The 22502-nt window shown below is 39.0% G+C and overlaps 1 protein-coding gene and 1 non-coding gene across 2 annotated transcripts in view; both read left to right on the top strand.

The window, feature by feature from the left end:
• Positions 1-22027, top strand: part of LAMB3 (laminin subunit beta 3) — a 55723-nt gene extending 33696 nt beyond the window's left edge. Inside the window, exons 11-23 of the mRNA XM_075264213.1 lie at positions 357-512; positions 3394-3590; positions 5953-6049; positions 6432-6801; positions 7680-7840; positions 7932-8137; positions 8746-8946; positions 10866-11010; positions 14056-14263; positions 16235-16376; positions 16633-16809; positions 17325-17478; positions 20537-22027. Of these exons, the coding sequence (XP_075120314.1) occupies positions 357-512; positions 3394-3590; positions 5953-6049; positions 6432-6801; positions 7680-7840; positions 7932-8137; positions 8746-8946; positions 10866-11010; positions 14056-14263; positions 16235-16376; positions 16633-16809; positions 17325-17478; positions 20537-20676 (2354 nt within the window). The 3' untranslated portion in view covers positions 20677-22027. The remainder of the gene's footprint in view (positions 1-356; positions 513-3393; positions 3591-5952; positions 6050-6431; positions 6802-7679; positions 7841-7931; positions 8138-8745; positions 8947-10865; positions 11011-14055; positions 14264-16234; positions 16377-16632; positions 16810-17324; positions 17479-20536) is intronic.
• Positions 15841-15948, top strand: LOC142196370 (U6 spliceosomal RNA). Its single transcript, XR_012715208.1, has one exon. It is a non-coding gene; the product is annotated as a U6 spliceosomal RNA (small nuclear RNA).
• Positions 22028-22502: the final 475 nt, after the last annotated feature.

Here is a 22502-nt window from a genome sequence, read left to right as displayed (position 1 = left end):
ATATGGGCAGATTACTATGTCTTATTAGGGAGTCACAGTAAAGAGACATTAGAACATGCATGGCTAAGAATTCTGGGTACAAAATATACAAATAGGCTCCTTGGTGGAAAAAAGGGGAGTTTGTTAGTTGGTAATTGAAGTGTGTGTATTATTCTGCTGATCTGCTTTATTTTGGTGCCACCTGCTGGTTTTTAACAAGCTTGCTATAGTTTTATAGTGTTTATACTTCATTTATGTTGTCAATCCCTTCCGTCCCCTCCAGAGGTGTGACCACTATTTGTGCTTACAGTGCCCGAGGACAACACTCAGACTATATATTTAATGTTTTACATGTGAATGTCTTCTATTTTTTTAAGCATGTGATTGTGACCCGGAGGGCAGCGTGGAAGGTGGCAGCTGTGACCCTATGAATGGAAGGTGCATCTGTAAAGAAAATGTTGGAGGAGAGAGGTGTGATCAGTGCAAGCCAGGATACTACCAACTTAGTGCTGCTAACCCACAGGGATGTAGCAGTAAGTACATGGATTTATGAAACTACCTTCAATTGCCCGATCTGATATGCAGTTTTATCGCTCTGTTTACAATTGTTAATAAGAAGGAATAATATATTGAAAATTTGTAACATTCTAGAAGATTTCTAAATTGTCTTTGGAGTTTTCAATCCTCTAATAATATCTGACGTATCCACCAGAGGGCAGCCATTGTCTTTGAAAAGATCTACTATGCTACGAGTGACTTAGCACTGGCTGATTTTTAAATAGATTTTTCTTTCTTTTCTTTTCTATTTCATTTCATTATATTCTACACTACAGATTTAAATATGCAACAGCCAGTAGAGGAACAGAACTTTTTATACTTAGCCTTAAGGTTGTACATGGACTCGCCTGTCCCTCTGCATCTTTAGTGTAACATACCTGCATACATAAGACTTCTACATAATACATTAGATTTCTGAGGAGACTGATAGAAAATCTCTCTATGCCTCTAAATTTAGGGATAAATGTGTACAGTAGACCCATGCCTGGGGAATGTACGCAGTGTTAGTATGGTCATGTTCATGAAGATTTATACTACTTAGTTAACAAAACTCTTTTTGGTTTAGTTTACATTATCTCAATGAGTTATCCTTTACCTCATAGGCCCTAATGTAAAAGTTCATGTTGGGTCCCCAGGGCAACTTCTAACTTCACCCATCAGCTGCAGTGCCTTTCATCATCATTACTAAGTGACCCATTCATTCAGCTACTGGGTTGGCTACTAGAGTCTTAAAAGATTCCTGTCACAAGGTCCAAGGCATATGTGTAATGGCAGGATTAGATATAGTGGCTCAGCTCTATGTATGCTTATTTACCTCTACAATGGGGTGCTCTGATACAGTGGCTCAGCTATATGAATGGTCATTTACCTCTACAATGGTGGGCTGTGATACAGTGGTTCAGCTATATGTATGGTAAAGTACCTCTCCAGTTCCTTCACCAAATACTGTTGTTCTACTTTGAGTTGATTATTTGAAAAAAATGTCTTCCCAGAGTAGTGGGAGTAGAATAAAATCTATATAGCTCATACTGCTGTGAGAATAGACATCCCTTTCCCAGTCATCTGCATTTTTTTCCAAATCTGCCTTTATTCAGACCTTCTGCTTTTCTTTTCATTTTCCAAAAATGCCAAGTTACAGTGAACATATATACTCAAGACAAATTTCCAAAAAATAAATCATCAATCCCCCATCCCCCTGACTACTGAGAGAGGAAAATCAACACTACTCTCATGACTAGATTAAACGGAGACTGTCAACAGGAAAATCGGTACCAAACTAATGCCAGTACCTTGTAGGGTGGCTTCTACACTTTCCAAATATGCCTTTCTCCATTGCAGCTCCATTTTCATGAAAATCATCATTTTATTCTTATGCAAATTAGCTGACACAGGCATTAACCACGTTTCGTCCCTTGCTGGGACTTCACTCTTTGGTCTAGACAACCGCCCCTAACTTATTCATCTACGCCCTCATGACTCGAGTGAGTGACATCCTCCACTGTGGGACTATTAAAGGATTATCTTATCTTATCTCTTATCATGCTTTGTCTCCAGTTATTGGTGGTTATCTGGAATGGAGAGTAAAGCCCAAGAGTTACAATTATTTTCTTCATCCAAACAGAATAGATTGGTGCAGTTGGGTACAGCCAGCATTGAAGTAAAACAGTATCAACAGCCATGCCACTGCCCAAAAAGCCAAAAACTTGCCCTTTCATTTGGAGGCGTTTTACAGGTTGAACAGCCTGTGTATCATAAATCTCAGTGCATGGAGCAAATGAGAAGGTTTTACAATACATAGACTGCCAAACATCAAAGGGGGTCTAAGTTTTGACAAAGGGACAACCGCTGTGACACGTATAACTAAACCGGTGTATGCCTATTTCTGTTGTAGAGTTTCATAAACTGACGGAAATTATAATTCTATGCTGTTTATCTAAACACTGAATGACCACTCTTATGTCTGATGTTCTCCAAATTTCTCCCCATCCCCAATTTATTTGCAATTACATTCCTACACAGGGAGGCAGATATAGACAGTAGAAAAATAGACAATATTAAAATGTGCCAGATTTGTTACAGCGTTCTTTGCTGGATGATAAATCTGGTGCGTTTTAAACCTGTCAAGTCTACCTTTGCACCACCTTTTATTTGGCTTCATTTCTACAAAAAAATGAATCTAAATTTTGGCCAATTTTTTATTGTCCAGAGTTGCAGTAAACTCTGCCCCTTTTAGGAACCTCTGCCCCTTGTCAGACATGATGCAGTAAGGGAGCAGCACGGTGGCACAGTGGATAGCACTGCAGCGCTGGAGTCCTGGGTTCAAATCCTGCCAGGACCAACATCTGAAAGGAGTTTGTATATTCTCCCTGTGTTTGCGTGGATTTCCTCCCATACTCCAAGGACATTCTGATAGGGAAAATGTACATTGTGAGTCCTATATGGGGATCACAATCTACATTAAAAAAAAAAGACATGGTGCAGTAATATGCCAGTTTTTGTTTTTGAAAATTACTACAAAATTGTGGTAGATTTTCATGCGCAAATCATTATGTAATCATTATGTACTTCCCACAAATTATGTAGAGCAAATTAGAGGCTTGCTTGCTTGAATCTAACTTTCTATTATGCCACTGTATTTGCTACATGACAAAATATTCCAATGGATTTAACTAATAAAATGTAATTTTCATACCACAGACACACACCAGGGACAAATATTATGGGAAGCCAATTATTCTATCATGATTATACTTACTTAATAAAGTCATTTTCATCAACACATATACCGTTGGTAGAGTCCTGGGATTACAGGTTTATCTACGTGTATTAATTTGGCTCAATTTCATGTTGTTACAGAGTGTGACTGTAATCCACAAGGTACTGAGAGAGACCAATCATGTGACAGTGAAACAGGACAATGTCGGTGTCTTCCAAATGTCACCGGTCAGCGATGTGATCAGTGCGTCTCCCACTACTGGAATATCGCTAGTGGAAGGGGATGTCAGATGTGTGGTTGCCATGCTAGGAATTCTTATAGTCTCCAATGTAATCAGGTGAGAGCTATTCTAAAAAAAATCTTAATGTCATGTAGGCAGATGTAGGATGAAAAAATATTATATAATTGCTAGATCATATCCAAACAGATTAGGTCCTGTCACTGAATTGTAGTTCATATTTTGCCAGCTGGGGCAGAGTGTAGACAAGGGGGCCTAGCAGGCCCCTGTTTTTTTTTTTTGTTTTTTTTTTAAATAGGTCCTATTTACTTACCGATCTTTGCTCCAGCTCACAGCCTCCTGTGCTTCCCATTTTGCAGATTCGGCTGTGAACAGGACTGGGGATCGGTAAGTGAGGCCGCGGGCCCACGAACCCCATACATGCTGTCATTATATTCTGGGGTCTTTTCAGTCCCCAGAGTATAATGATCATTGGGCCAGGGGAGGTGAGGAAACATAAAAAACAATGTTACTTACCTCTCCTACACTCCGGAAGGCTTCGGGCCTGTTTGGTAACATCACAGGCCATCGTCATTATGCACCGCGCCGCCACCCTGGGTCAGGTGACGTCTGGTCCAATGTTGAAGAGATCTGCGTGGAGTGCGGCAGAGCCAGGGAGAAGAAAGTAACTGTGGTTTTTTATGTTTGTTTCCTCCCCTGGGGCTCCGATCATTATACTCTGGGGTCTTTTCAGACCCCAGAGTATAATAATTGTCCATGGGTGGCCCACAATGGGCCATAATACTGTGTGTCGGAGCCACTATTGTACATAATACTGTGTGTGTAGGGGAACTATGGGACATAATAGTGTGCGCAGGAATGCGGTTTGTGTGGGGAGGGATATCAGGGGGCTGGGAGCCCCATGTCATGTTTGTCTTGGGGCCCCACCATTCCTAGTTACGGCACTGGGCATGTTCAAACTCAAGCTGATAGGAAAATCATTCTGCTACCTCATTTTAGAAGCTAGAAGTTTCAATGGAGGCAAATATAAATTTATTCTAGACCTAGTCCTGAAGTCTACTGTAGAGTGTAATCTAGTATTGGCCACAGCTTCTGTAGACTGCCATAGGATTAATATATATATAATTTTATATTAATTTTATATATTTTTTTATAGGCATATAATTTTCTTATAGGCTTCTCTAGTGGATAATCATTTAAAGAGGACCCTCACCAACTCCATTTCTATATATCTTTCACTATAAATTCTAGCACAGTTGGAATTTCTTCTCTAGCCCCCACCATTCCTGAGCAAGCAGTACAGTTAGATAGAATTTCTGCTTTCAGGTGTGTGGCCCTGGCTGGATAAGACCAAGAGAGGTCGCCCACCTGACAGTAGATATCATAATTTTGCTGGAAATAACAGAAATAACTGCACTAAAATGGTAGTGGCTATAGAAAATTTTCAACTGCACCAGAATCAATGGAGTGGCACCTTTTGAAGGATGCAAAGAGTTGGAGTTGGTGGAGGTGGGGAATGGTTATTTTTGAGACTGTTCAACATCCAGTACCTTCAGGAGTAACAGAATCATCCAGTTTCAGACAACTGGACATGTTTTTTAGTATCATGTAAATTATTTTAGTAATTCCAGTGCATCAGATGTTTTCTCTATGAAATACATAAAAGCTGTATGTTTTGGGGGGTACTTGGAGATTGCAGTTGAGAAACACTGGTTTAGAAGTGCACTTTTTATATCATGAAAAGCGTAACAAACATTTAATGGTGTAAGAATTATTATATTATTAATTAGTAAAATAAAAACTATAAAATAACTAAAGCTTGTCATTAAGGGTAAATGTCATTAGAAGATGCTATTTTGGACACAATTTGTGTGTTTGGAGGGTGTTATATTGGATATACTGCAGCAGTAATACATTGAATGGGTTGAAAACAATATAGTCTATTACTATGGGTGTAAATGAAAAAGGAAATAGATATTGTGTAGTCCTGCAATACTTCTTAGATGTGACCACCTGGATCAAAGAAACAGCGCACTTAAGTACCCTTGTCAAAAAGAACATGAAATAATGAGATGGATGAGGTTATAATGATGGTGACCAATTAGCATGGCTTTAAATGACAATATATTTTATACCGTATATCTGTAGACTAAAGTAGTGATACATATGTAACAACACTTGAAGTGTATGTAAAACATTGTAAGTGTATGCACATTTCTAGCAGTATGGAGGTTGTCCCCGCAGGCTGAGATTCATGGATCAAAAGTAAGGTTAATGCAAATGTGAAATGTTTTCTGGGCACGATAGTGGGTGCTCTGCAGGGGCAGACATCATTATCAGTGTGTCATATACACAGCAGGATTCTACAGTATCTGCGTATTATAAATGCAATGACATAAATGAATGTTTCCAGAGTCTGTGTCTGCATATGTAATAACAGGTCTTGTCTTGCTACATATAGGTGACTGGACAATGTCTATGTAGAGAGGGCTTTGGTGGTCAACTCTGCACTGAATGTCCGGACAGGATGTATGGATCTCTACTGTCTGGATGTCGAGGTTTGTATCACCTACATGATGTCAGTAATGAGAATACATTTATGCTGCATCTTAAAAGTTCAGTTTAAAGGATAGGTTTCCTATCTGAATGAGTAATATACGCAAATGAAGGAGAGCTTTAAAATATAATGATTTTTGTTATCATGTTCACATAGAAGCATATTTACGCCTGCCCTAGTTAAGATCATATAGGAATGTGTTATATTATCATAACAGCAATGTTAACAATACAGTTACATATTATGACTATACTGAGTGCTTGTTGGTTCTCTGCCCATTAGAAAAGCCTTTGCTGCAAGTATATGTAATTGGTGACGTTGTATCATGCAGTACATGAATGTCATGTTTTTTATGCCATTATTTTTGTGTTATTTGAATGTAGAATGCAACTGTGACCTCCAAGGAACACTTGAAAATGTTTGTGATAAGGCAACTGGGAAATGCTTGTGTCGACCAGGATTTGTGGGAGAGCGGTGTGATTCTTGCCAAAGAGGCTACACTGATACATTCCCCAACTGTAAGGCCTGTCATTCCTGCTTCCAGTTTTATGACCATGAGCTTCGAGTTTTGAGCACACAAATGCAAACTTTTCGGAACGCTACTGCTGGACAGATAGGGAAATTTGATGTGGACTTTGGACCTCGAGTGACTAGTGTTGAGGCTGAACTTGAGCATATCCAGAGACAGTCTGATGGATCTGGTATCGTAGATGGTGATCTCTCACTCATGGAGAACCATCTAACAAAAATGAGGTACATATTATTTATTAATATTATGTATGTGCTAGAGCTAATCGTAATGTTGAGCAATTTCTGTGTAATAGATCATAGATATAGATACCCTCAATAAAAACACCAATAACAAATGTATAAGGTTGATATAGAAGGACATTAGAGAAAGGTGTCATATGCAACACTGCTGCTATTTGGAGATATTCACTGCACAGAGCCACATTATTTAGGTATACTTGTACTACAGAGATGAATGTGGTGTTGTATTGTATGGTATCACTGTGGCTCCATATTACAGAAACAGCTCCCCCCCCTCCTTGCTAGATGTAGAGCTCAATAATACAATATCTGATATACTCTCTCTCGCTCTCTCTCTCTCTCTCTCTCTCTCTCTCTATATATATATATATATATATATATATATATATATATATATATATATATATAAAATATCTGTTTTCATATGGAAGTACCTTCATATATATAATTTTCGTGCTATTTTTTGGTATGCCCAAGTGCTTGACTCTAAAAGAAAGCAGCAACACAAAATATTCATCAACCACACCAAAACGCCAAAACTTTTATTTGTTACAAATGAAAGTTTATTGGTGGCAGTACATGTAGATACTAGTTACCCTGGACTAGATAGGTTTTCCGCTTCTTAGCAGATTGGATTTAGTATAATACACGTATGTCTGTGAAATCACAGGTGGTTTATACATACAAGATTAAATGATTTTAGCTATTATTTGTTTGTTACTACTCTCCTAGATAGCGCTTCTGTGCTTTTACATTTGCTTAGGTGACCCCCAGTATCAGTTCCACAGTTATGTGAATATTTAGGTATCCAATAATTGTCGTAATTTCCAACAACAAATGTTCTTTCTTGAATTTAACAGGGGAGACATGGAGCGACTAAATCCGAACCAGCAGTGGGTGGATGGCTTTGGTTCCCTTTCAGCTGACGTGAACTCCTTGAGGTTTGATTATAACAACGTTAATGAACTTTACCAGAGGAAAATGACCCAACATGGGAACAGCATCTCTACAAATGCCTTAGGTAGGCTGTCTTTCGCCTGACCTTCCTGATAACAAAATGTAAACTTCTCACACAAGGTTTGATTTATTCCTTAAATGCATTTTGGTTTTAGGTGTATTCAGTACTATTAATGCAGCCTACCAGTCATCACTAGCGACGGCCGAGAGGGTGGCAACGGCTCAGTCAACTGTATCCCAATCACGAGAAAGCAGGAGGGGAGTAAATGGTCTTGAAGGAAAGACACGAGAAGCAGTATATGACCTGGAGACACTAAAAGATGAGCTGTCCTATCCAAATCTTACTCCGACCATCAACAGGGTAATTGTTCACATAATTATTTAATCACGTGGAGCTGTGTATTATATGCAATATTGGTGGTATTTCTTACATTATATTTTTCATAAAATACCAATTTCTATTATTATGACAGCTATATAATTATCCGCTAAACCTGTATAGTAAAACAAAAAAACCTTATTGTCATAGTTGTATTATGAATTTGTGGTTCAGAAGAATATCTATTATTGGTCATATATGGCCTGATTTTTGGACTGAAATGAAAACTGAGCAAGAATCAGACATATAAGAATTACCACTTCCTCCCAGCATATTCACCTGCTAACTCCACATTACAGAGTTTAACAACATACCTTTGTTATATATGTCAATTTTGTAGAGAAAACATTTGGTTGATTATGCTTGGGGGAAGTAGTAGACTAGTACAAGGTGTCATGCTATAGGTAGACGTCTCATTGAACATCTATATTGTAATCTGCAGATTCAGTAATGAATTTGATATCAATCTTTTTAGCGCCTATTACAAATGATTATTTTTCATTTCCCATAAATCTGCCCAATTTGTTACAGAATACGATATTTAATATGAAATGCTAGATAACACTGACTCATCTGAAAACTTTATGTAGATCTGCGAGGGTGTAAGAATAGAACCCTGCACACCCGAAAATTGTCTCGGCACTGTGTGTCACAGGAGTAATATGACTTGCTTGGTTGGAGCCAATTGTAGAGGGGCATTTCCTTTGTCCATGAATGCGCTGAGGAACACAGAGAAAACTGCCAAAGATCTGCAGGACCTGAATAGTCAACTGCTGAAGAACACGCAGATGGTAAATAATGCTATGCAATCCTTTACTTATTGTAATACAATGTTCTAAGATTATATATATAATAATTAGAGATGAGCGAGTAATATCCGATCGAGTAGGTATTCGATCGAATACTACAGTATTCTAAATACTCATACTCGATCGAGTACCACTCGCTATTCGAATGGAAAAATTCGATGCAGAACCAGCGTTGATTGGCCAAATGCTATACAGTCGGCCAATCAACGCTGGTTCTTCTCCTACCTTTAGAAGTCTTCTCCGTGCAGCTTCCCCGCGGCGCCTTCCGGCTCTGAATTCACTCTGCCAGGCCCGCGCTACAAGAAAATGGTCGCTTTGACTGTAAGTGGCCATTTTCTTGTAGTGCGGGCATGCGCAGTCAGCTCTGCCAGGCCCGATGCCTAACAGAGTGAATTCAGAGCCGGAAGATGCCGCGGGGACGCTGCACGGAGAAGACTTCTTGGAGAATCCAGCCCGACCCTCACTCGTGGACTTAGTAAGTTCAATTTGATCGAATGTTGCCTACCCCTGAAACGAGAATTTTTCCCCCATAGACTATAATAGGATTCGATATTCGATTCGAGTAGTCGAATATTGAGGGGCTACTCAAAAGGAATATCGAATATTGAGTATTTAACTACTCGCTCATCTCTAATAATAATGTCTTATTCATGAAGTTATTCATATCTTAAGATATACAGTATCATAGGTAAAACCTGTTCCACTGTCTCCTAAAATTATCTCCACATTCTTGAAATACTTTACACAGTTACAAATATTAAGGAAATATCTACTAAGTCCTTGAAAAATCTTCTCAATTTATGTTCATTAACATTTCAATGCTCTCCCGGCCTTAGTTCAGCTACTGAATGAAAAACTGCACTCAAAATTGCTTGTGTGTGATTTCAGCTCAGGGAGTTGGAGATGTGCTTTAAGATGTCAAGTTATGGAGATGATGTAAATCGGTTACATTTTATTTGGAATAAAAAGTGTCTTTTCTTGTACATTTCATAATAAATCAGTCACATTAATAGATTAGCTTTTCTTCTTATTTCCATACAAATAGCTATATATGCTCACAAATATTATGCATACATGTAAAGATTTGACAGTGAGTGCTGAAGTGGCAACAAGACATTGAGTGATGAATAATTCTATTAAACGTTTACATTTGCTTTTTGGTACAATGAATACTTGCACCTAGATTAATCTCCAGATTACACCAACATTTTTGAAAAAAAGACATGGTGCGCACATCCCAGTATTATACGTCGATCTATGTTGGTCAGCAAAATCTACAACATGAACATAAGGTTCTTAGTATACATTTCGATAAGGGTGTATAAATCCAGTAGCCACTTAACAACATGGTGAGTCCCTGCTCTAGTGCAGCGTGTTTAGCAACTACAGCCGCCTGCGCAGGAGACTTCATAAGGGATTTACCTACTGGTTCTCAGTCCATTGACCACATGTGGTGCTGTGTCTGTGCAGTGCGGTGTCCCAGAGCATGGGAGCTTAGTCTGGCAGTGGGGTGCTGTTGGGTTGCTGGGTCACTTCTCCTGTGGGTATTGTGCTGCAGTGGTGGCACTTGTCATGCGATACTGCATACAGTAGAGTACAAACCCACTATACAGAGGTCACCGTGAAATGGCTTATAAACCTTGATCAAAGTGTAAATTAAGAATCTTGTTTTCTTTTTTGTAGATTTTGCTGATGAGCATAGATCATATATAATATTGGGATGTGCGGTTCATTTCTTTTTTTCTTTAAAATGTATAATCTACAGCTGCTTGATGGAAACTTTGTGATTAACTTATTTTTGATGTCTTGTAACATAAAATGATTGTATAACATGGACATCCCTTTCAGGCTATGTATTCTATTGAAAAACTCACTTGAGTTCTGTAATGTCTGTTCAATAGATAAAGGAAGCTGAAACAACATCCAATAAAATCAAGGATAGCGCCCAACAACTGTCCGAACAAGTGACCCGGACAAGAACCCGCATGGAACAGGATATTGGAAGCACCAGGCAGTTTATAAAGCAAGTCAGAGACTTCTTGACAGGTAAGCAAGGTATCTCCTTGGATAAATTTGTCCTTTTGCTGTAAAGAACAGATGTCTATATATACAACATACTGTAGTAACTAGTGGATGTTTTATTACCCACTGTTAAGAATAAAACCATGATCAGAGGCGAAACACACTAGACGTATAGCCTGAATGTTCTGCACGTTCAGGTATTACCAGCACAGACTGCTTAATCAGACTACATGTCTGAGCAACAAGCCAAGCTGCTGACTTCACAATGTCAGCTTATCATATTAATAACTGGGATTACTTTCATGAGCTAGATCATGTCTCCTCAGTAGCAGACAAGCACTCTTATTCCTTTGGAATGCCATAAATTACATATGTGGTGCTGCATTGTACGGTTTGACTTTGTGAACTGTGAGGTTCATGTTCCTTCCGACTCATATTAAGCACGTAATGCAGATCATTGTGGAGGTTTTTTAACACTTCTTGTTTTCATTGAAATCCCGCTGATCTTTCGCTGGTGAATTGAACACAGACATTAGATGTCGGTTCTCACAGCCTACGCCTTTCTCTGCTCTGACTCATTAGCACAAACTTTGGCAGATTAGAAAGAGCGGCGGCTTCAAGGAGGTTATCGGAACACTCGAGGATCAATTTACACTAATAATGCTGTAATTCCTATGGCTCTTGTTTTTCTTGGTGTTCAAAAACTTTATTGGCAACATGATGTTTTATAAGCTGCAGGCTGGGGACTGCGATCTCCTAGTACTGGTCAATGACAAAACAGGAGCAGAAGTGTCTTAGCAGAGCTGGCAGCCATACTGCAATTCCATCTATATTTGGTTGGTCACGTTGTAAACAATTGGGTTAACACATTGGGTTTCATATAAGAAGCCACTGTTTTATTTCTAGAATTACATTTGCTGCATTGCAGGCTACATTGATGTAATACAATCCAGAAGAAACCTTGATAAAGTGAGTTAAGCTTGTGTGTCATGGGCCACTCCTTGATCTTTTTGCTCCTGGATCATTCATTGCCTCGGAAATCAGCGATATTATATACCACTAGAAGGCAGACAGTGCACTGAATTCTATGCCTGGGTGTTTTAGACATTGGTGCCGCTAGTTATGGCATCGATATCCCTTTGCTGTTAGAAGGGTAGGCCTTACTGCTCAGCATCATCACTGGACTGTGAGGAACGTCCCCCTGAAAGTACTCTTCCATAGCCTTGTACTGTCAGGGGGGCTGTTCCTCATGGCCCAGCGATTAGGCTAAGCTGTAAGGACCTTCTTTCTGACAATGGAGGGATCTCTTGTACCCGGGTACATATTGGTACCTGAATCACCAATTTCAGAGGACATAAAAGGGTCTTTAAATGAAATTCCCCTAAACAAAATATGTGTAGAACAGATAATAATTGTGGTGTACAGTGTTTGTGTCTGACATACTGGCCACACAGTTCACCTGGGGTGTTTTGAATCAGAACCTGAGGCGGAAACCGGGTAGCCGCGACTGAAAGCCGATGCACTGTACCGGCATCCAGCCACGCATTCTGCTCCGGAATAGGCCCAATGAATGGGCCTAGTCCAGAGAAGGGAGTGTCTTCAGGCCGAATCGCGAGGCGACTCGGCCTGAGGAATAAGCATCTCTCTTCTTTTTTCCAGGAGCCGAAAGACCTGAGTGGCTCCCATTGATTTCAATGGGAGCCATCTTTTTGGTCAGGGTTTTGAGGCGGATACGGCCTCAAAACCCTGACCAAAAAGCTACGTGTGAACTTACCCTTATATTTCTCTAGGTGAGCATAAGCTTTCAAGAATAAATGATATTTCTGTGTGCTGAACATTAGGTTTTACTTCTTGCATGAATTACTGTTATAGTTTCCAGTGAGAGTCACCTGGTTTGGCTTTCAGATAATACTACAGTACATGGAGAGATCATAGTCGTGCCAGGTATTACTGTCAGATCAGTAGAGCTTCAGACAGGCTTTAAAAACTACGCCACTGGCAGCTTGTAAAGTACACTGTGATCCTATAGGACACTGTTGTGGAGGACAATTTTATAGTACAAGGACAGGACATGATGTCTGGTATAAGTATACAATTATGATACAATATACAGCACACATTGCCATAGCTGAGCTGTATTCAAATATAACTAGTAGTATAACGTTATGGGATGAAACAATGTATGCTAAAGCATATCCATCTGTGACATGTAGAGAATACTTTAACTTGTCAAAAATAAACATGTATCTTCTTACTGATACAGAAGTGTGGGTGGTTAGAAAATGGTAAATGTATCTATTTTTCCATAGGGCAGGCTATGCTGCCATCTAATATGAACTGCTGTTTCATGTTATGCATTAGGGAGAAAGCAGTAGTGTGAGGTTACAGTATAGGAACATCAATCATTGACCACAGACGGTTTTATGACTCTCCAACTGAAGCTTTAGTTTATTTAAGTTCTGTCAAAAAATATACCTTGACAATAATGGCGGCAATTAAACCGGCGGCGTCTTAAGGCTAAGCTCACATAGAGATTTAGTGATGCAAGAAAGCACAACTGGAAAAACGTAAATTTCTGTCTGCAAAAGTGAACTGGGTGATTTTATCTTTATCATTTTTATCGCAAGCACATGTAATATTTCTGGAATATATAGGTGTGACAACGATGCAGTTTTTCCCAATATAAGACTTTTACATCTGTAAGTTTTTGCCAAACTTTGTCACCAGCAGTATTTGGCTTATACTGTGTGTTATTGCTGAATGTGTGCTAATAACCACGTGATCAATTGTGATCATTGCATGGACACAGCACGTAGGGCACATAGGCCGTGTTTGTCATACTTTGTAAAGGGAGTTCCCATGTGCGGTCCTATTGTGGTTTTGCCACAATTTCTTTTTGTTTAGTTTTTTTGGGTGGGGGATGCATTGAATATCTGAAAATGTTAATAACAGGGTGGCCAGAGTGGTTTAAAAAACTGCATCAACCTATCCTAAATGTGTGTACACACCTTGATTCTGCTGATTGTGTTTGTACTGCTTGTATCATTTTGCATTTCTGTGTGTCCTTAGAACCTTTCACAGATCCATCCACCATCCAAGAAGTCAGTGAGTATGTGCTATCACTCAAGCTACCAGTTGATGCTACTTCCCTTCAGAGGAAACTGAATGAAATACGTAATATAGCGGGAAAGTTACCAAATGTGGATGCTGTGCTATCACAAACAAAGGAAGATATTGCCAAAGCAAAGAAACTGCAGAATGAGGCTGAAGAAGCCAGGTATGTCCAGCAAGATGTACTAAAATATGATGGCAATAAAATTGAATTAATCCAGTGAAAGGCAGAACAAACAGTATACTAAGTGCAGTATATTCACTTGTTCCATATGTAATTGTATCTGATCTACAATGGACCAGACAGTGAAGCCTAGCAAAATACATGTTAATAAAGATGAGGACATATTCTACCAATATGTCATCACTGCTGGTAGGAAAATCCCTTTAAGATGCCATTACACTTAAGATAGTTGTCAGACATGGCTCTTATTTTTTCTGGCAGACACCAGGATTGTGGAAGTCAAGCTTTTCCTGTACAAATGATATGACTAATGTCATTGGTGTTTTTTGAAAATCATGTTAACTTATCTTAACTTAATAGTTTGCTCTGCTGCAAGTCAATGAGTGCTATTTGCAGAACTGTGACCTCTTCACTTAAAGAGGACCTTTCACCACTTCTAAGAAGTCCAGCTCTTTACATAAGTTAATAGTTGCTGATCCACTGATTCCAGCACAGTTGGAACTTTTTATTTACCCCCCTCCGCTCATAAGCAATCAATACTGTTAGTTTTGGTGCCTGATATGTACTGTCAGGAGGGTGGTGTCAGGCAGGCGCAGATAAAGGGATTGTCCCATCTCAACGATCCTATCTATACTGCTAGTTTATGTGGATTTAAGACTTTTACTAAATACATTGCTTAAGCAAAACTGCTTTGTTTGGCTACTATCTGAGATTCTTCACTTCATTGTTTACACTGTGTTTCCATAACCACGGACCTGGGGATGGTCTTATCTCTCCTCCCAGGACAAGAGATGTAGCTCACTGCTCTCAGGGAAGGAAGGGGGAGCTGAGTACTCCGTGGTTGTATTTATGAGCTGTTTATTTCCGGCTCTTCCAGTTATCAGTCGGCTAATTTAATTTTGCTGATAAGGGCTGAGACAGGGAATCCATTAAACACAGACCTAAAAGTCAGTATATTGTAAACTGACTCTTGGTCCTGTAGCATGTAAATTTGGAATACTCATCACCTAACAAATCCCACTCTGCTACATCAGCTTCATATTGTGCATCTTTCAGTGATAATGTGCTCATTTATTTACAACCATCCCTCATTACTGACTGCAAATGTGTACTACTATGAAGACAGATAGCAGAGCTGGCTTTGTTTGTGAGATAGCAAGTGAAACCCCCTCCACCAATTCACAGAGAAAACCAGGAAGTGAACAGAGCACACAGCCTGCATGGTGGTGAACAAGCGAGTTGGGAATACCCCTTTAAGGGGTGTGATTTTGAGCTCTGACATTGGCTGCAACTAAAGGCTCTCTGAATCACACCGTCCTTCCTGACACCACCCTTCTGACATTACAGAGCTTAAATAGCACATCAGACACCAAAACTAACTGCGCTTGTTGCTCGGGTAAGGTGGACTCTAGAGAAATAATTCCAACTGTGCAGAAATGAAAGGAGCATCACTTGTTAACAGATGTTAAGATCTTGAATCAGTGGAGGTGGTGAAAGGTCCTCTTTAATATGCTATAATTTCATTTGGTGGCAAACCTTTTTCAAGTTGTCTATACACGGTGCTCGGTTAGCCAGCACATATGCTAAAGTTGGAACGATACAGAGAAAGATTAGCATGGCCCCTGAATAAGATGTCTATACACATAACAAATGTACGGCTATATCCTAAAATTCACCTTGCACAATCCTTGTCATCTTGGGTTATCTTGGATGGCAGATAACAGCAGACAAGTAAACTGCTCCTGTACCAGGTCCTGGTAACAGTTATCTAATGTATATGGCTAGGTTGAAGTGACCAGATAGATACAAAGGCAGTGGAGTCCCAAAGGCCAGTGTCGGATGAGAACTACACAGTCAGGTTAGAGGCACAATAGTCCAATCATGTTATTTTAGGGGTGTGGATCAATATGGAGTCCTGAATGATGAGTTTCTTTATCTTACAAACCTCCTTAGGAACAAAGCAATCAATGTTGAAGAAAATGTGGACGATGTTGTTGACAATATTAGGCAAGCAAGAAAAATCCTCCAGGAAGCAGAAGATAAAATCCGTGGATCAAGCACATCTTTACAGCAAATCCAGGATCGTATGCAAGAGGTGAGCTTATATCCTTTTTATATGATATTATGTACACTCATAGTGACAGAGGAAAGTCCTTGCAATAACTATTATAAGTTAGAACTAAATCCAGTTTTCATTAGGATTATCTCTGTTTTTGTCCAGAGCTATTGGTGCTTGAGAATTTTTCAGGTTATGTTTTTAACTGTTCATCTACATCCAAGACGACAAAGTTTTATGGTGAAATAATATTTTTGTTCTGCATGAAACTGACCAGTATGAATTATCATTACAGATTGAGCAAGTTATAGTCCCTGTAGAAAGGGGATTGACAGATGTACGTGATCAGCTTCAGATCTTTACACAGAGAGTGGAGAAATTGCGTGAAAAAAACGCAGAAAGTCTACAACAGGCTGGTCGGGCCAAGCAAGCAGCCGAGGGAGCTCATAGCAAAGCTATGGATGCACAACAGGTATTGACAGGATTTAATGTATGGATACTTGTACAGTCAAGTATACTTGGAAGATCCAGGTTTCACATGATCTATTTTTACACCAACTCATGGATAACATCACAGACCCATCTTTGCATCCACTGATAACAATAGATGATATCACAGCTTATCTATTCTGCTTCCCTGCACAGATCATGCCAATAAAACTCTCCCATTGATCTCAATGAGTTGGCTCCAGTCAATTACTGCCTATGGCCTATTGCTGTTGGCAGAACAGAGGAGAAGCTCAGGCAAAATGTCAGCCCCATAATCCTGTCCCAAAAATAGATTTTAAAAACTCTGCATTTAGATGATTAAAATCAGAAGAAAGTGATATTTCATTTTAATAAATAAAGAAATGGCGATACATCTCTTGTCACATCACAGATTAGATACAGTTAGAACAATCTCTCTGTTGTTTAGGTATTAGGGATCTCTGATTATTTCTCTTACTTGATTTCTGTGTAATAAACAGTATAATATCTTTTGTGTAGGGTTTCAGTGTCATCCAGGAAAAATATGCCTTGTTAAAGAACCGCTTAGGCCAAGCATCCAGTCTTGGTGCCCAGGGACAGAAAGTTACAAATATCAAGATGGAGGCTGATCAGCTTTTTAAAGAATCAGGAGGAATGCTGAAAAGGATGAATGGTAAGAGAAACCTGTATATCCCTATGGCTACAAGGCAAAATGTGCATCCTACACTGTTACCGGCTCTATTAATAGCTTATATACTGCAGGGCTACAATCTGTCAGAACCAAACAGTTGTTTACTATGGGAGCACCATGCTGAATGGCACCGTCTAAAATCCTTCTGCTTTCACATTCATCTAAAACCTGCCCACACATTTTTATAAGCATCTGAGAGTCGTAGCAATATGTTCTTTCTAATAGCCATAGGCCTTCTGTTCTCTCTGAAACTAAACAGTCTGGTATGAAAGGAGCTGCAAATTGTGCTATTCATATGCTATTAGGTAAACTGCTCTACATTAAAGGAGCAATACTTAACTACCTATCACTGGATACAATATAAATGTTATATTGAGGGACCTGAACCACTGAGACCTCCAACTCAACATGAGAACTGTAGTCCTCAAGCTCCCCTGTGAATGGAGTGGTAGTTTGCATATACAACCAACCATTCAATTACTTCTTTAGGATCAATGGAGTGCTGTACATGGCTATTGTCATCAGTCCCATAGAAGGAAATGTAGTTGTTGTAATACATGTGGACTATTGCTACATACACACAGGGGATATCAGTGATTGTGAACAGTGGAGGTCCCTAAAAGTGGTACCTAAATGTGATCAAACATTTATCCCCCTATACTGTGGTTGGTTTTCATGGGAAGACTTACACTCCTCAACATTAAAATTGCAACACGAAGAAGGAAAAGACTTGGTATTATGGAAGTCAATAGACCTGTTAATGGTATGCAAATTATTAAAAAATGGAAACAAATTATTCAGTATCGCGTATGAGCACAAATACACAGACCTTCATGGCTAAATATGTTATCTGTGAGGTTATTAATGGTTGTCTGAGGAATGTTATGCTCTTTTTGCAGTTGTAGACCAATGGCCTACATTTGGCCAGGCATTATTCTGTTGAAAAATGGCTTCTGGAACATTTTGGAGTAACCACTGATTTCATGACCAAATCAACATAATGCCAAGCTAGGGTACCTAAAGTGAACACTAGAAGGGTCAGTTTACCATACATTATTCTACACCACACATAATCCCAGGAGTGGGACCGGAGTGACATTCCCTTGTGAAGACCACTACCTGATATTGACTATATCTCCAGACCTATCACTGACTATGATCAAGTCCAAGGCAAAGTGTGACTCTGCTGTACTGCTGTGCATCATGATAGCCTTGAAGAGTTGTGGTGTGCAGTCAATGGAACAATTGTAGCTGGACACCTGACTCATAATGTAATGGAAATGCCTTCTGATGGTTTATGTTGACACTGTTTGTCACTGTAGATTTGGGAGGTGATATCCAATTTTGCTTGCAGTAAAGAATGGATTAATATGTGCCACTCTTACAATCAGCACCTCTTGCTGTCATCACGTTCTTCATTGTTCTCCCAACTATTAGGACATGCAGTGTTGAACGTTGTTGAACGCTGCTGACATCTTGTCCTAGAAACGTAATGATCTGCCAGAGAGATGGTTTCTCTGTTCAAGGATTCTGTCCCTCCCAGTTTGTGGCAATAACTGACATGTCGATAAACAGGAAGTATTACACAATCATCCCACACCATCTGATTTTTGAGGTTTGATGTAGATAAAAAATCTTTGCTTTCAATATGGCTTTTAGGCCCCTCCTACATGCCACAGATCATTAGTGACACCAACTACTTTCATGGTTTGTACACCCTTACTGCTTGACTTTCTTCTTGTTGCAATTTCAATGCGGAGGAACAGATTTGTAATGGATCTATCACATGCATCCTTTTTTTTTTTTTTTTTGGTGGGGGGGCTAAATTCTTTATTCAGTTTTAAACTAAGAAGTAAAGGGTACAAAGAGAAAAGGGTGAGGGGCAATATAGTGGTACACCAATAGAGGTGCGTATAGTTTTCTGCTGGCATGAATTTATCCAGTTCAATTATTGTAATACCTGCTAAAATGTGCACATAGAAGATTAATTGCAGCAAACAGTGGTGAACCCAGCACATTCATGATGGCTTCTATAACAATTCTGATCTGTATACCAGTGTGCACAGAACCTTAAACACATGTAGTTTGTGTATTCTCATATTTTAGATTTGAAACTTGTATTTAGTTACATATTTAGCTTCAGGACTCAAATGAAATGTGTCGGAAAAAGGGAAAAATGTAATGACAACAGCTTTGTTTTGTTTTCCACATACTTGTTTCTTGTATTAGGGGATAATTACACTCCTTAGGGAGGAGTGTGCACCTTCGCAGGCATATGGAGTGTTATTAGCCTTTTTCGCTCCGCTGGGGGATTATGGGAAAAATATGCAAATCTGTTTTCCAAGATGTAAATATGAAAACAGTGCATCTGCCCTCTAGTGACAGCCCCCTTAAACATCACGACTTTTTCAACAAGTCCTTATTCTATGATGTGAGGTTTAGCCAAGTCAGTTCCCAGCTGTGGACAACGCTGTTTCAATCTGTTGGATCTCTTCAACACAGCGTAGGGATACTGGTTTGGCAGAGTGAGAGACTATGGACCTGAATTAGGGGATAATTACATTCCTTAGGGAGGAGTGTGCACCTTCACAGGCGTATGGAGTCTTATAAGCCTTTTTCGCTCCATTGGGGGATTATGGGAAAAATATGCAAGTCTGTTTTCCAAGATGTAAATAGGAAAACAGTATCCCTACGCTGTGCTAAGGAGGGACAACAGATCGTTGAAAAAGTCGTGCATGATGTTGAAGGGGCTGCCACTAGAGGGCAGCAAGCAGAGGCACTGCTTTCCTATTTACACCTTGGAAAACAGATTTGCATATTTTTCCCATAGTTTCTTGTAGTTCACTTTATTTACTTGTCTAAATGCTAAGAAGAAATACCAACTGATATGTCAGTGCAATAAGACTATTTTATTATTAGTCGTATAATAGCTGTGTGCATAAAATATTGGTGCAATTTGGGGAAAGAAAGGGAAATATTTGCAAGCAGGTAAATCATGATGCTGGTTTTGCCAATATTTTAGTTTGGTTTTCTCTTACAGAAATTGAAGCTGAGCTTCGAGGCGGCCAGCAGTCTGTGATGAAAAAATTTTCTGAGCTGCAGGGCTTGGAAGATGAGGTCAGGAGCCTCCGAGATGACATTCGTACTAGAGCTGCTTATTTCGCAACCTGCAGGGATTAACAAAGATTTCCACTTGTCTGTATCTGAATTTTACTTGATTATTCTTCCAGTTTCTGCTTGCTTACAAATGGCCAGGTCAATATTTTATGGGTGACTTTTTAAAATTTTTAACACATCATGAAAAGGGAACATAATCCTTCCATTGCTCCATTTTTGATCCACTTTTGACGTTTACTTCAAAAACAGCATTATTGTTATTTATTTTAGCGTACCATTGCCCCATGGTCCTGAACATTTGAGGGTTTACATACAAGACACAACTATTACAATTTTATTTATTTGTGTAACTAGTGGTCAGTCCAGAAGCCATAAGCAACCTTATGGCTTCTGGGCCACGTTACAGGAAATTTAGCTGGTCCTTTGCAGCTTGTGACACGGGATACCAGGGCTATGGAATTCAGAAACCAAACTCTGACACTATTTCTTTTTTTACTGTCTGACATTATATATATATATATATATATATATATATATATATATATATATATATTTCCACAATTAAAATGTCTAAACATTTCCAAATCCCAAAAATAAAAAAAATTGATTATTAAATGTATTGCTTTAATACATTATTGAATATAAATAATATGTTATATTTTTATTTTGAAGCCCAAGCTGGAGTCGGTATGTTTTTATCATCTCCAGCTTCACCAAAAATTCCAACCCCAATCCCACAGCCTTGCAGTATACATCCATAAAATCATTAAGTGCCATTTCTTACTTATGACAGCAAAGTAAATTTACTTTGCAGTCATTTTGGAGCAGATGGGGACACTTTTGTCAAAAACTCTTTATCTGGCCCAAGCTATACAAGAAAAAATATTATATTAGACTGTTACATTACATATCACCTTGGAACAACATTCTGGCCAGTGGCAGTGGCACCTATGTACCTGCCTTCATATACTTTGTGAGCACAAAAGAAATCTAAAATGGTCCTACTGAACACATGCTGTTAAGATTGACTTTCCTATCATCCCAACTTACCAGCTACACATCCTTATCTGTGCTATGCTGTGCGCTGTTCTATACATATCTTATAAACTTCAAAATCGTCACTGAGAGGTATTGTTTTATGTTTACCTGCCTATCCATATTAGATAAGCCGGCTGAGATCAGGCAATAGCTGTCTGCTGAACTAAGTCTATGTTTAAAAACGCGAAAATATTTCATTGGTTCTCACATAAACAGCAACAAAATAATAACTACACGTGTATTGGAAGTATGTTCATACTCATATTTTACATTACAAGCCATTTTTATTGTTTTGTTATTATTTGTCGCAACATTTTCGGATCGTGTAAAGTGACTTCATTCCTTGTTGTTGTGTGATTGTCAATGCAGATTGGTTCACACATTTATTTAACATTATAATGTTTATGTTCGTATACATATTTATTTATATTATATACTGTGTATGACTTTGATAGAAAAATAAAGAAACCATGCATTACATTACATTAGTCTCTTTTACTTTGAAGTGTAATTCCTGTGTCACTTTCTTTATTGTTTAATATAATATTTATATGATCTGTCCACTACAACCGTATTCTGTAATGTGTCTTGCCAGGATGTGGCAGTTTCCAAAAAGGAGGAGGTCACTTCAAGTATCTGTATCTTTAATTCTATAATGTCTGGTGTTGGATTTCATATTCTGCCAGTTCTAGCTATAACAAAAACAGAGATAATACTAGCAAAAAATCCCTGCGGGAAAACTACGGCCGCAGTGTATTGCAGTTTTTCCCATAGCGCTTTTCACAGAAAGTTCACAGAGGTTTCCTCAGTGGATTTTCTGCTTCAATTATTAACCCCTTAGCGACCCTTGA

Source organism: Leptodactylus fuscus, chromosome 2 (assembly GCF_031893055.1).
Source record: "Leptodactylus fuscus isolate aLepFus1 chromosome 2, aLepFus1.hap2, whole genome shotgun sequence".
NCBI lineage: Eukaryota > Metazoa > Chordata > Amphibia > Anura > Leptodactylidae > Leptodactylus > Leptodactylus fuscus.
The sequence above is the reverse complement of the archived record's forward strand: the minus strand, read 5'-3'. Positions and strand labels throughout refer to the sequence as shown.